General features: G+C 38.9%; 1 protein-coding gene across 2 annotated transcripts in view; it reads left to right on the forward strand.

The window, feature by feature from the left end:
- LOC124611148 (germinal-center associated nuclear protein) overlaps window positions 1-14989 on the forward strand; it is a 279556-nt gene that overhangs the window by 184700 nt on the left and 79867 nt on the right. For both annotated transcript variants that reach the window (XM_047140221.1, XM_047140218.1), the window contains exons 20-21: window positions 7256-7456; window positions 10051-10178. In XM_047140221.1, the coding sequence (XP_046996177.1) occupies window positions 7256-7456; window positions 10051-10178 (329 nt within the window). The remainder of the gene's footprint in view (window positions 1-7255; window positions 7457-10050; window positions 10179-14989) is intronic.

The following is a 14989-nucleotide window of genomic DNA, read 5'->3' on the forward strand; positions in this document are numbered from 1 at the left end:
TTTTCTAAGTATGTACTTATTTATTATTCATTGTAGTTTGGAGGAACTCTGGGTAAAATGAAAGTGTCCCGTCCCCCCCCCCCCCCCCACCCTTCCTTCCTTTTTTGACACTTGGAAACATAAAACGTAATAAGACTGGTGATGCATGGAATTCAAACTTACCAGACTAATTCCTATAAAACGTGTGACTTCTGTCACGATACTGTCCTTTTCCCCTTTAGGAACATTACCTATCCCTCACCTGTGAGTTGACCCTATGAATGCACTCCCTCCTTCCCTTTAGATAGGTACGCCCTCTTAATTCCTATGCTCCTATGGTACAGGTCAATCCCCTTCTTGGTGCTCCTGTCCGCACGGTATAGTTCAGCATTTCTTAGGTCTACCTATCTGCCTTTTATATTCAATAAATGCTGGGTCTCGCACCCGCCCTTTATTCTTCCCGAGTAGGTCTCGTGGTTAATTGCCGTAGTATACATCTTTATGTACACTATCATTAAATATTCTCTGGTAAAGTTACACATCTATTTTACACCTCAACTCCACTTTCTAATACTCCATCTAATGCCCTAGAGTCCTCTTCAGCTCCTCGTTTCTACCATAAATGTAGATAGTATGTCTACACATACTGTTCAACTCTTAGTTGATGCTATGTCTACCTGTATTGACCAACTCTTAGTAGATACTATGTCTACACATAATGATCAAGGCCCACTACTTTATATATCACCTGAGCATTTACTACCCTGTTTTTTCTCAGATGGTTATTACAATTAACTCCAATTTGGCTTATCACTGTTTTATAATTATTACACCAGCTCTCCTGCTCCTGTCTCTCTAGGCGTATGATTTGATTTCTACCCTTCTTTCCGTATGTACCTGTATTTATATGAAGAGGCGAAGGGGGGGGGGGGGGGGGGGGGAAATGTAGAAATGTCACGTACAAAAACAATATAATGTGTGCATCTACCCAGATGTACATATATATTTATTCCCCTACCTTCCTTGGCAGTTCTGACATCAATCCAGGTTGCTAATTTGTAATTTTAGAGTTTGTATTTAAGTGTATCTTTGTGTGTATGTTGATATGTGTTTGTGCAGCCTGATTGTTTGGCCTACTTATATGAAATAAGTTGTAGGTTATCGAAAACCACGGAAAATAAGGACTTCTGTGATAGAAGTAATTGAATATGGAGAGAGAGAAATATATATAGGTACTCAAATGAGAAGTAAGAAAGAAGAAAGTAGAAATGGTTGCTAAGATCGAAGAAGTGAAAGAAGATAGCCCCAAAGACAGGAAACCTTTCCCACCCTCCTTCCCCAGGATCCATACCTCGCCGGTACTTGAGTGAGAAGCCAGAGGAGGTATGGTATTAATCGTCTCCTCCTGGATGGGAATCCTCACCTTCACCCTTGAGGTCCCCAGACAAAATCTTAGTAACACGTATAGGACGGCAAATGGTGAATAATCAGTCACACTTGTTTGCGAGGGTCGTTTGGTAGGTGCGGTGTATGTTCCGTGTTAGCACTGATTTGTCTATTGGTGGAAATCATGATTTAGTCTGTAGTACCCACCCTTTCCAAAACTAATACAACAAACCCTCCCCTTTACATCACATTTCATAAAAGGTATAAGATATTCTATACCAAATAAAATATTATACACTACTATCCTATAGTTGTTTAGTTATTCAGTTTATACTATATTTTATACACACATAAAATACTATGTTCAGTTTACGTCATCCCAATATCGCTCTGTTTGAATAGTACCATGATATTATTTTTCCATTAATACTATATTCTCTTTGTGTCATTTCTTGTTTAGAGATCACTGTTTTCCATGATTCTCTTAAGTCTATTATTGTTCTGTCATATTCAGTTTTCTGTACACTAAAATTATAGGATAGTTTAAGAATTCATTAATAAATAACAGAATAGTTTAAGATTTGAAGAGAATTCAGTGTAGAAATACTAAGTTTGAAGAAACACCAAACACCTCGGGATCCAACTTACATTGGTAGCATTCCTGCAGGCAGATCCCATGGATCTGACCTTACCCTCACTTGAGCAAGTGCAAACCAGTACTTCTCATTAAATTACTTTTGAAAATCTTCCCAAGAGGAAAAGTTTTCAATGTTTACTGTACTCCATTCTGAGGCTTCTCCTAATAGATACCCCATCCCAATTCGATCTTTTTTGAAGCTTCCTAAGTCTTGGACAAGGCTTGATTGAATCTTTTCAAAAAATGAGTAGGGTATACTTTCCCATTTGGCTTAAACTTAGGAAACTGCTTAGATAACCCTGAATTTGATCCCCATTGTAAATCTGTCATTACTTCACTAGTTTATACTACATTAGGAAAAGTCACCCTATTTTCCACTTTGTCCTGTGTAAGTTTGAATTCTTTCCATCTACATTTCTCTTAGTGTAACTAAGTTCGGAAGATAAAATTGGAGACACATTGTCGGAGGTTACTCTTGTGGCAACTTTTCTGTCTATCATCTCTTCTACATGTTCCTCCAGATTACTGATATTTATTATGTCTGAAGTGGCTAGTTTCTCTTTAAAATTTCTTTGCAAATTGTCAACTTGAGCGTTAATGCCTAAAATTTGCGGTTTTACTATAGGAATTTGTTTGTCACGTTTCTCAATACTTTCCTTTAAAGTGTGTAATCTTTGTTTTACAGCATCAGATGTAACAATACCTACACTCTGAAATGATCCTAATTTTTCGCTAAATTCAGACTCTACACTATTACATTTATCTTCAATATCGAATTCTAACTTATTTGCTAAATCTTGGAATTGATTAGTCTGTGTCTGATGAAAGTCAGTGAACAGCTGATTGACATAACTACTTAATTCACCTTTAAAATCAATTTTAAAAATTTCCACTTTAGTGGTTAAAATGTCAAATTCATTTTTCAAATTTCCCATGCCTTCACACATCTGGCTAAATTACTTATTTTGTTCATCTACTTTTGCACTTAGCAATTCTAAAGTTTTATTCTGAACGTCCAGTCTATTATTTACTCGAGTATTCATTGTGTCCAATTTAAGACTTAGTTCCTGTCTTGAAGCCGCTGAATCTGCACACTGGGCTTTAATTAAATTCACTACTTCAGACCAGTCTAGCACCTCCTTACTCTCTTTAATAGCCATGGCTGGTTCTGAAGTTTCTCCTAGTTGCTGTTCTTGATCCATAACTTTACAGGTTCTAGACCTTGTGAGCATTAAAAAAATTCTACACTACTTACAATGTCTACAGTAATACAGTCTTTCAAAAGTTCCTTCAACTTTATACTCAATTATTGTTTTATGCTCACCTGGCGTAGAGTTCTAGGCTGTGCCGGTTAGCAGATATGTATTCATCACCAGTGGACAGCACTGTTTTCGGCGGCGTCAAATGTTGGTTTCAGCGTTGACGTTGACGAGTGGATGTGGAGTAGCCACCAGTGAGCAGCACCTGGTGTCCGCGTCGGTCGCGATGTGTGTGTGTGTGTGAGATCTGTGTACTCTCCACACCAAATCTTTTTAGTCGAAGTACTCTTGGCGTAACTCTTCTTAATCTAAAATGTTGAGGTCTGCTCTCCGTTCCTTTGACGTTATTGCTTTCCTAAGTCTTTTAGTGTGTTGCATTCACAACTTCCTTCCATTTGGTTTCTTGGACTCAACCAATTATTCAAAACAGTTCTTTAATCTTGTTATGCCTGGTTACTATGGCAATTCAAAATATCTTCTTCCCGTTTCTATCTTGAAATTCTCGTTTTCTTCGAGACCTGTCACGGTTGCCACATTCTAACGTTTTGATGACATGAGGAGCTGTGCAAAACTGGATTGCATTCAAATTCACACCTCATTCCTGTCAGTTGACTTATGTGATGTGTTTAGCCGATCCTCTTCTCTGGATAATCAGCTACATCGATCTCCCAAAAGCTTCTTCTCTGAAGACTATCGCTGGTTATAAGAATTTGACTATTTCTCTACTCTTGAAATATTTGAGTACTTGCAGAATACTTTCAGTTCAATTACGATATATTTTCAACTTTCACAGGAAACAACTTTACCATTTCTCATACAAACATTTAAAGTTCTGCAAATCAACATAGACATCAAACATTAGACTCAATTAAACACACTCATAATTGCATTGGTGTGACAACCAAATAATTCGTGAACATCACATGCGTCTTGCCTTGTTCCGAGGTGAGTCATGAAGTAAGTTAAAAGTCTGTAGTCAGTTGTTCGTTTGTCTTTTTACAATAATCTCATTCACTAACACAGCAAAGAATAGCTTATAATTACTCCATGTTCTTTCACACAGCATCTGTGGCACTAGCGGCTAACATTTGTCGTCGTCAGTGGACTGCCACTCTTACAGTCTTCTCGTAGCAAACTTCCAACCTGCACACACAAACAGGTGGTGCAGTTGATACATCTCCACTGTCCCACTTATATCTGAAATATCATGTGTTTAAGACATCTCCATTTCTTGTTATCACTTAAATTTTATCTGTTTACTTTGATGTTCATAGCATTGCCAGTTTATCAGATAAACATAGGGTTTGTTTTGTCTCCAGATTATTTCTTCCCACTATCACTGAATGAGATGGCGTATTGGTGCGACAATACACTGCCATTTGGTAGGATGTTGGTCTAATCTCTCTATTCTACAAAGAGCTAGATTTTCCATAGTTTCCTTAAATCGCTTACACCAAACACAGAGACGATGCCTTTGAAAAGAACATTGTCAATTTCTTGACCCATCTTTATCTGTATCCAACCTTGTGCTCCACCTGTAATTATGTCACTGTTGAGAGAACATTAAGACCCTAACCTTCCGTCACACTGTCCTTGATGTTATGTCTGTTCATTGTCATCTAGAGAAAAATGCAATGAAATTATTGAAGAACACTAAGAGAGTGAGTAAAAAGAATCAGATAAGTAATAATGTAAAAAGTGCACAAGCAGCAAATTCTTCCAAAGAGATAGATGAAAATATAATTAACTGAAAGAGGCAGTAGGAATGTGAGATGACTGAGATGCAATGAGCAACTGAATGAGAGGTAGCTGCCATGTAAGAGGGAGACTGAATGGAATAGTTCTTTGTCACAGATGAGTGGGATATGGTTAGACTTCATACTGGGTCTTGGTAGAATAGTCAAGAACAGCATATGAGGACATTTGTTTGCTGCCAGATAGTGGATGGACAGCACTTTACAGCTCTGCAATTAACCTGTATCTACAGAAAGGCAATACAATGTCCCATGGTGCATGAATAGTGTCAAGATGCTGTGAGCAAACAACTATGTAGATGAAGGTGTATGCTTAGTGCCTCAGATCAACTGATCTCAAAACTATTGTACACATTATAGGATGTTACTGAGCAATGTGTGCACACTCTGGCCCCAGCTTTGATCAGTATCAATGAGCTGTGGACAATGGTTGAGTGGTCATGAGTCAGGATGGCACCTCAACATTTTTGGTGTCTCATGATGAGCAAGCCATGACACATTGCCATTGTCAGAGAGAAAAAAGTTTTACACACTTCTAGGTAGCTGTCTCTAATTCAACTTCTCATGGGTGCATAATTTGCGCGCAAAATTATAATTAAGCAAATTTAATGATATACTATTTTATCATAAAAGTAAATATATCACCTTCAGCTTTCTTAAGTTTCTCACTGGGAGCAGTGGTGTCAAAAACCATAATTGTGAGAGTCTTTTTTTTTTGTGCCTATCTGTGACTCAGCATCTCTACTATATGGTGAGTAGCCACTTTCCTTCTCATAATATTGTTACATTCCACCCTGGATTTTCCATTGTTTGGAAATTGTTATAGGTTACATTTAAAGATATCCCATAACATATTTTTCTGTTCATGCAGCTGTATACAAAATGTGATGTACATACAAGTTCTGCTGGTGTGCTAATACTTAGGGAAACACAATCTGATTGACACAGAAGGAGGATACGAGGGTCGTTCAATATGTAATGCCCCACGTTTTTTTTAAAAAAAGAGCCATTAATATACATAGACAAACATCCTTGTTGGTGCTTCACATTGATGTTTGTTCTGTGCGCCGGTGAAGTTTCAAACCATTCTGGCATGTAGCAGAGCCATAGTACAGTGTCATAATGGTATCTACAAATGACTCATGTTGCAAGCAGTGTGCTGTTGTTGAATTCTTGTGTACAGAAAAAGAAACTGTGATGAAAATCCGTAAACATTTGTATGCGGTGTATGGTGATGCTGCAGTTGATAGAAGTACAGTTGGGCGATGGGTAAAAATATTACAGCCTCAGGAAATGCAGAAACAGAGCTCCATGATCAGCCGTGCTAGGGGCGTCCTGTCACAACCACTGTTTCAGACACGCTGAATCATGCGGATGCCATTATGTGTGCCAACTGGCGCATCACAACTCACCAATAGGCTTTACAGTTGTTGGTCATCGTTGGCTGTTTGTCTTCAAGGACTGAGACTTGGATCTTCAAATAGGTGCTCATGATGGGTTCAACGAATGCTCACAGCAGACCACGAGATTCAAATACCTAGCACACTCAGACTTCCATCTCTTTGGGCCGCTTAAAGATTCTCTTTGGGGAACAAGCTTTGAAGATGATGAAAGTGTCAGTAATGCAGTGAAAACAGGATAAGAGCTTTTACCAGCAGGAAATACATGCTCTTCTACAATTTTGGCATATGGCCATAGAATGTGATGGAGACTACGTAGAAAAATAGGACATGGACAACACATGTTGATGTGTATTGTCACCAAATTCTGACTCTTAACAATAAATATGTTCTGAGAAAAAAATGTCAGGCATTACTTATTGAATGACCCTCCTACATAGTCAATATGTGTAATCAGTGAGATTTTAATCAACTTGTCAATCGGAGACAGCAGATAACTGCATATTTGAGAGTAGGATAGCATTCGATGCTATGATGATGGAGCAACTGAGGTAGCTACTGCGTACATCAGAAGGAAGGAAAGGAAATTTGGATTGAGAGGCAAACTCTTACTTTAGAACATATGTAAGCAAGTTGACTTCTCTGAAAAATAGTTAATTTTTCAAGTTAGATGTTTCACACTATGCCAAACACAAATGCAGCTGCAAAACATCACCAGCCAAATATTATTTTGCTCATCCACAGTAAGCAGTAACATTTTCAATGCCTACTATAATTTTATAATTTGTTTTCTTGATATTTCATTATACTTTTTTTCTTTTCCTTCATTTTTGAACATAGAATCCCAAGACTATTATTCATCTATATAATGCAGCAATTGATAGACTGCTGTTTGCTTGTCTGGATGAGGATCTCTTAGAATACTCATTTGGACCACCAGAATTTGAGGATCATTTAGATGATCCCTCACAGCACACAAGTGGATTCCAAGTGTGCCCAAAGTACTGGGGATCTCCACACTACTGCAAATTTTTGTTTGATGTAAGTTGAACAGTATTTGTGGTTTGCTCTTTATTATTTAACTGTTTGAAATAATTACAATTATTCGGATTGTGATGTGATGGAAATAGAAATAAAGATTTTGAAGACAAACAAAAAGAAATATTCTGTGTTCACAGAAATGTAGCTATGGCATTTAAATGAAGTCTTGCCCAATGTTTTAACTAATATTATGTTGAATGTAATGCAGTTTTTAAGCTTTTGTGGATCATATGTCTTCCGTTCTCAGTTAACATTGATGAGATTTTAAATGCTGGAAAGCAGCTATTTCATACTCTAAGTTGCGTGATGTGCCAGCAAGAAGGAACCGTCTTTTAACTCTTAGTCTCAATATGTACACTATGTGATCAAAAGTATCTGGACACCTGGTTGAAAGTGACGTACACGTTTGTGGTGCCCTCCATCAGTAATGCTGGAATGCAATATGGTATTAGCCCACCTTTAGCCTTGATGACAGCCTCCACTCTTCCAGGCATATGTTCAGTCTGATGCTGGAAGGTTTCTTGGGGAATGACAGCCCACTCTTCACAGAGTGCTGCACTGAGGAGAGTTATTGATGTTGGTCGGTGAGGCCAGGCACGAAGTCAGCATTCCAAAACATCCCAAAGCTGTTCTATAGGATCCAGGTCAGAACTCTGTGTAGGCTAGTCCATTACAGGGATTTTATTGTCGTGTAACCACTCTGCCACAGGCCGTGCATTATTATGAACAGGTGCTTGATCATGTTGAAAGATGCAGTCACCATCCCCGAATTGCTCTTCAACAGTTAGCAGCAAGAAGGTGTTTAAAACATCAATGTAGGCCTGTGCTGTGATAGTGCAATGCAAAACAACAAGGGGTGCAAGCCCCCTCCATGAAAAATACGACCACACCATAACACCACCACCTCCGAATTTTCGTGTTGGCACTACACACACTGGCAGATGATGTTCACCAGGGATTCGCCATACGCACACCTTGCCATTGGATTGCCACATGGTGTACAGTGATTCGTCACTCCACCTAATGTTTTTCCACTGTTCAATCATCCAGTGTTTACTCTCCTTACACCAAGCAAGGTGACATTTGCTATTTACCAGCGTGATGTGTGGCTTACGAGCAGCCGCTCAACCATGAAATCCAAGTTTTTTCATCTCCTGCCTAACCGTCATAGTACTTGCAGTGGATGACAAGGTTGGCCTGTACGCTTTTGTGCTGTACGTGTCCCTTCACGTTTCCACTTGACTATCACATCGGGAACAGTTGATCTAGGGATGTTTAGGAATGTGGAAATCTTGCATACAGACATGTGACGCAAGTGACACCCAATCACCTGACCACATTTTAAGTCTGTGAGTTCCGCGGAGTGCCCCATTCTGCTCTCTCACAATGTCTAATGGGTACTGAGGTCGCTGATATGGAGTACCTGGCAGTAGGTGGCAACGCAATGCACCTAATATGAGAAACGTATGTTTTTGGAGGTGTCCGGATACTTTTGATCACATAGTGTATGTCTAAGGAAGGCCATAAAGTCAAGCACTGTCTAAATTTTTAAAACTGCTGTACTATGTATGTATATTTAATTTATGTCAATTAGGCAAATATACACAGTGTGTCCCAGTTCTGTTAGGACTGCTCATATGATATTTCGAACTCTAATGCTCCCTCATTGTGACTTGTGGTTTTACGATCCTTGTAGTTTCAGCAACAGCCATGTAGAAGGTCAAAGTGCTAACATCGTTGCAGTAGGTGTCCTGTCTGCGAATGTATGTGTCTGACATTTGTCAGAAAATGATGGTGGAGCAGCGAGGCAACATTAAGTTTTGTGTTTGTGGGTGAGAACTTGCTGAATTTGATCTGAATTCTTAGAAGCTGGTTCCTGGTTGCTCATCCATGGCAATGTCCCAGCCCACAAGGTGAAGATTGTGTGCAATTTTTGGACAGCATACGGATCACAGTCCTGGATCAGCTGCTGTATTCACTGCTAAATACAGTTCTGAAAAAGCACTATAGTTACTATTTCAGAACACTTTTAAAACAATTTCAGCTGTGTATTGATTCAGTGGGAGACTGTAATCTATTAATCCATGACTTCCATTTTTCATAGCCACAGTCCTAACGGATCTGGGATACATGGTGTAAATGCTACAGTTGTCTGGTACAGTTACATGTTTATCCTAGAAATGTCTGAAATTTTGATTTCTAAGTTTTACAGTAGATGAAAAATATTCATTAAACAGACTTGGGATTTCATACTGACTTTCTATGAAATTCCAATGTTAGTTAATGTGGAGAGTGTTAAATAACTCCCGTTTTGCAATTATAAAATTTTTGTCATAAGAATAAAATAATGAAATTAAAGGTCTAAACAAACCAAAAATCATATTATTTTTTTCTATAATTTAATGTTTAATGTTTATTCTACTTCTAATAACTTTTGACTTTGGGGCAATTCTTTTTACTCCCCCCCCCCCCCCCCCCCCCAACGCCCACCTCTCCCTTCCCTCTGTAGGTATGAAAAATTGGTATAGTGAATGCATGTGTAACAGACTCCTTAAAATATGAAAATATTAAACTTTTTAAAATTTCTTTTGCAGTTGATGCGTAGTCTCCAATTGTCAGAAGACATTAGTTGGCCACCTGTAAATTATGTTGATCTCCTTAAGTCTCTTGAGCAGTATTGTACAGAAAATCAGCTGCAGTATGCAGTGTGGGATATAAACAGGTGGGCTATGAAAAACTAATTGTAAAGGCACTGCAATTTCTTGCATTTGAGTTGTTAAAAAAAACTCATTGGTCAATATAATTGTATTTTTAAGTATACAGCACAAGTTCTATTTGATGCAGTCTGTGTGCAGTGGAACCAACAACACATTGTACCCACAAGACAGATTCAACTATCTAAATGTGTCTGCAAATCTTGAAAATGGGTTAGCAGTTTAAGTAATTTATTATTTGTAGAAGGTATTTTAATTAATTATAAGGTGTTATTAGAAGGGAAAAATTACATAAAACTACTTAACAATACTATTTCATTAAACTAAGATATAACTCCCCCCCCCCCATGAACCAGGGACCTTGCCGTTGGTGGGGAGGCTTGCATGCCTCAACGATACACATAGCCGTACCGTAGGTGCAACCACAACGAAGGGGTATCTGTTGAGAGGCCAGACAAACGTGTGGTTCCTGAAGAGGGGCAGCAGCCTTTTCAGTAGTTGCAGGGGCAACAGTCTGGATGATTGACTGATCTGGCCCTGTAAGACTAACCAAAACGGCCTTGCTGTTGTGGTACTGCGAACGGCTGAAAGCAAGGGGAAACTACAGCTGTAATTTTTCCCGAGGGCATGCAGCTTTACTGTATGATTAAATGATGATTGCGTCCTCTTGGGTAAAATATTCCAGAGGTAAAATAGTCCCCCATTGGGATCTCCGGGCGGAGACTACCCAAGAGGACGTCGTTATCAAGAGAAAGAAAACTGGTATTCTACGGATCGGAGAGTGGAATGTCAGATCTCTTAATCGGGCAGGTAGGTTAGAAAATTTAAAAAGGGAAATGGATAGGTTGAAGGTAGATATAGTGGGAATTAGTGGAGTTCGTTGGCAGGAGGAACAAGACTTTTGATCAGGTGAATACAGGGTTATAAATACAAAATCAAATAGGAAATGTATAAGATAGATTATATAATGGTAAGACAGAGATTTAGGAACCAGGTTTTAAATTGTAAGACATTTCCAGGGGCAGATGTGGACTCTGACCACAATCTATTGGTTGTGAACTGTAGATTGAAACTGAAGAAACTGCAAAAAAGTGGGAATTTAAGGAGATGGGATCTGGATAAACTGACTAAACCAGAGGTTGTACAAAGTTTCAGAGAGAACATAAGGGAACAATTGACAGGAATGGGGGAAAAAAATCGGTAGAAGAAGGATGGGTAGCTTTGAGGAATGAAATAGTGAAGGCAGCAGAGGATCAAGTAAGTAAGAAGACGAGGGCTAGTAGAAATCCTTGAGTAACAGAAGAGATACTGAATTTAATTGATGAAAGGAGAAAATTAAAAAATGCGGTAAGTGAAGCAGGCAAAAAGGAATACAAACATCTCAAAAATGAGATCGACAGGAAGTGCAAAATGGCTAAGCAGGCATGGCTAGAGGACAAATGTAAGGATGTAGAGGCTTATCTCACGAGGGGTAAGATAGATACTGCCTACAGGAAAATTAAAGAGACCTTTGGAGAACAGGGAACCACTTGCATGAATATCAAGAGCTCAGATGGAAACCCAGTTCTAAGCGAAGAAGGGAAGGCAGAAAGGTGGAAGGAGTATATAGAGGGTCTATACAGGGGCGATGTTCTTGAGGACAATATTATGGAAATAGAACTACTGACAGCCTTGGGAGAGCCAGGCCTAACAAAACTCTACCATCTGGTGAGTAAGATGTATGAGACAGGCGAAATTCCCTCAGACTTCAAGAAGAATATAGTAATTCCAATCCCAAGGAAAGTAGGTGTTGACAGATGTGAAAATTGCCGAACTATCAGTCTAATAAGTCACAGCTGCAAAATACTAACGCGAATTCTTTACAGACGAATGGAAAAACTGGTAGAAGCTGACCTCTGGGAAGATCAGTTTGGATTCCGTAGAAATGTTGGAACACGTGAGGCAATACTGACCCTACGACTTATCTTAAAAGGAAGATTAAGGAAAGGCAAACCTACGTTTCTAGCATTTGTAGACTTAGAGAAAGCTTTTGACAATGTTGACTGGAAAACTCTCTTTCAAATTCTGAAGGTGGCAGGGGTAAAATACAGGGGCGAAAGGCTATTTAAAATTTTTACAGAAACCAGATGGCAGTTATAAGAGTCGAGGGGCATGAAAGGGAAGCAGTGGTTGTGAAGGGAGTGAGACAGGGGTGTAGCCTCTCCCCGATGCTATTCAATCTGTATATTGAGCAAGCAGTAAAGGAAACAAAAGAAAAGTTCGGAGTAGGTATTAAAATTCATGGAGAAGAAATAAAAACTTTGAGGTTTGCCGATGACATTGTAATTCTGTCAGAGACAGCAAAGGACTTGGAAGAGCAGTTGAACGGAATGGACAGTGTCTTGAAAGAAGGGTATAAGATGAACATCAACAAAAGCAAAACGAGGATAATGAAATGTAGTCGAATTAAGTCTGGTGATGCTGAGGGAATTATATTAGGAAATGAGACACTTAAAGTAGTAAAAGAGTTTTGCTATTTGGGGAGCAAAATAACTGATGATGGTCGAAGTAGAGAGGATATAAAATGTAGACTGGCAATGGCAAGGAAAGCGTTTCTGAAGGAGAGAAATTTGTTAACATCGAGTATTGATTTAAGTGTCAGGAAGTCGTTTCTGAAAGTATTTGTATGGAGTGTAGCCATGTATGGAACTGAAACATTGACGATAAATAGTTTGGACAAGAAGAGAATAGAAGCTTTTGAAATGTGGTGCTACAGAAGAATGCTGAAGATTAGATGGGTAGATCACATAACTAATGAGGAGGTATTGAATAGAATTGGGGAGAAGAGAATTTTGTGGCACAACTTGACTAGAAGAAGGGATTGGTTGGTAGGACATGTTCTGAGGCATCAAGGGATCACCAATTAGTATTGGAGGGCAGCGTGTAGGGTAAAATTCGTAGAGGGAGACCAAGAAATGAATACACTTTTCAGATTCAGAAGGATGTAGGCTGCAGTAGGTACTGGGAGATGAAGGAGCTTGCACAGGATAGAGTAGCATGGAGAGCTGCATCAAACCAGTCTCAGGACTGAAGACCACAACAACAACAACACGATATAGCTTCATTACATCTTAATTCAGTTGACTGACATGATTCCGTTTCTACTCTTAGCTAAAGAGCACAAAGTATGGATTGCCATGAGAAAAATACAGTTAAACATCTGCATGATATATGCTAATCCTGTTTTACTTAACATATTCAGAGTCATGTTCTATAATAATACTAATTTAATAATTGCTGTTGATCCTCGACTTCATACTCATCTACTGCTTCAGTACATGCAGAAAGGTTTTAACAGGAGTATCCTCATGACACCAGCAGTGTCTTAATACACAATTTTGTATTCATTGTAGAGGATAACAATCCTGAAAAAACTGTTAATATAAAAAGAAGGAATCCCGAAAGATATTCTTGCAAAAAAAAGAATAATTTACATATACGAAAGATCTTAGCGACATGTCATGATAATTTGCCGTTGTCTGTTGAGTGTTGTCATCAAGTTTGTCAAGTGGAAATGCGCATGCCATCACAGATGATGTTGCAGTGACAGTGCTCTTTATTCCTTATTTTTCAGTCACTCTTGAAGAGACTGCACATAGTTACATATAGCATGATTACGGACTCATCGTTAACTGTTTCAGCCTTTTAACTTGTGTAAAGCATTTCCAAACTGTTCATAAGCTTGGAAGATACAAGCATAACAAAGTTGAACAGTCCTAAGCACAACTCTACAGACAACTGGTGACCCCTACATGATCCAAACCTAAAGAACTACACAAGAAGACAATTACAAGATGTAAGAAGAATCCAGAGTATCGAGCTTAGCCACCGTTCTGGCCATGCGATCCTGTACTGTATTTCACTCAAGTGCAGGCAGATATTCATTATTCTGGAATTACTGCTGATTCAACATGTTTTTCCTTATTATTGAGCCAACTTGTCCATCAATGTGCCATGGAAGATCAGGATGTTATAATTGCGCTGCTGGTGGAAGCATCTTATTGGAAGCTAAAAATTGGACTCATCCAAAGGCCACTTCACAAGAAGCCCCCATCCGACAGGTACTCACACAAGAAGACATTGGGATTGTAAGCCACCTTCAGCACTTGAGGGTCAAGGTGGACATCAGTACTGTCCCTGACAACCTGTTACGTACAATATGGAGCCTACCACCACAAGCTAGGACAATTACAGTATCCCAAATGGAGATGTCACTGACACCATTGTGGAACTTGCAGATGGCATACAAGAGGCTATCACTCCCACACGAGTTAGCACCATGGCAGAAGCATGCAGTACAGATAGCAGCAGCAGCAGCAGCAGCAGTCACGCACACTGATTATGACATTGTACAGATACGTAAATATATATTCAATTGTAAGAAGCATCCTTCTGCATCTTAGACACATTAATTCCATTACTGAATCAGCTTCTTATTGTTGCACACACAAATTCGGTTCAGATTACTGTGACAACCTACATGCTGTCAGTCAAAGTAATTTGGCATCATTTGGAACGTAAGCAGATCATGTGTACAAGAGAGAAATGAACATTTTAATGTAAAATTTTTGGCTTTAAATATGCAGTCGACATTTTTACCCTGCAGTTTTTTTGGGAAAAACACCATAGCAGGCATATTTGTGCTTGGAGAAGCAGATATCAATTTTTGCTCATTCCAGACACAACATTTAAAGTATTTCTCTGTCCACATTGCCAACAAATTCTCATAAACGCAATTATGTTTATATACGTGAATACAGCATAAGAATGCCATGAATTT

The sequence above is a fragment of the Schistocerca americana genome, chromosome 1 (genome assembly GCF_021461395.2).
Source record: "Schistocerca americana isolate TAMUIC-IGC-003095 chromosome 1, iqSchAmer2.1, whole genome shotgun sequence".
In the NCBI taxonomy this organism is placed as follows: domain Eukaryota; kingdom Metazoa; phylum Arthropoda; class Insecta; order Orthoptera; family Acrididae; genus Schistocerca; species Schistocerca americana.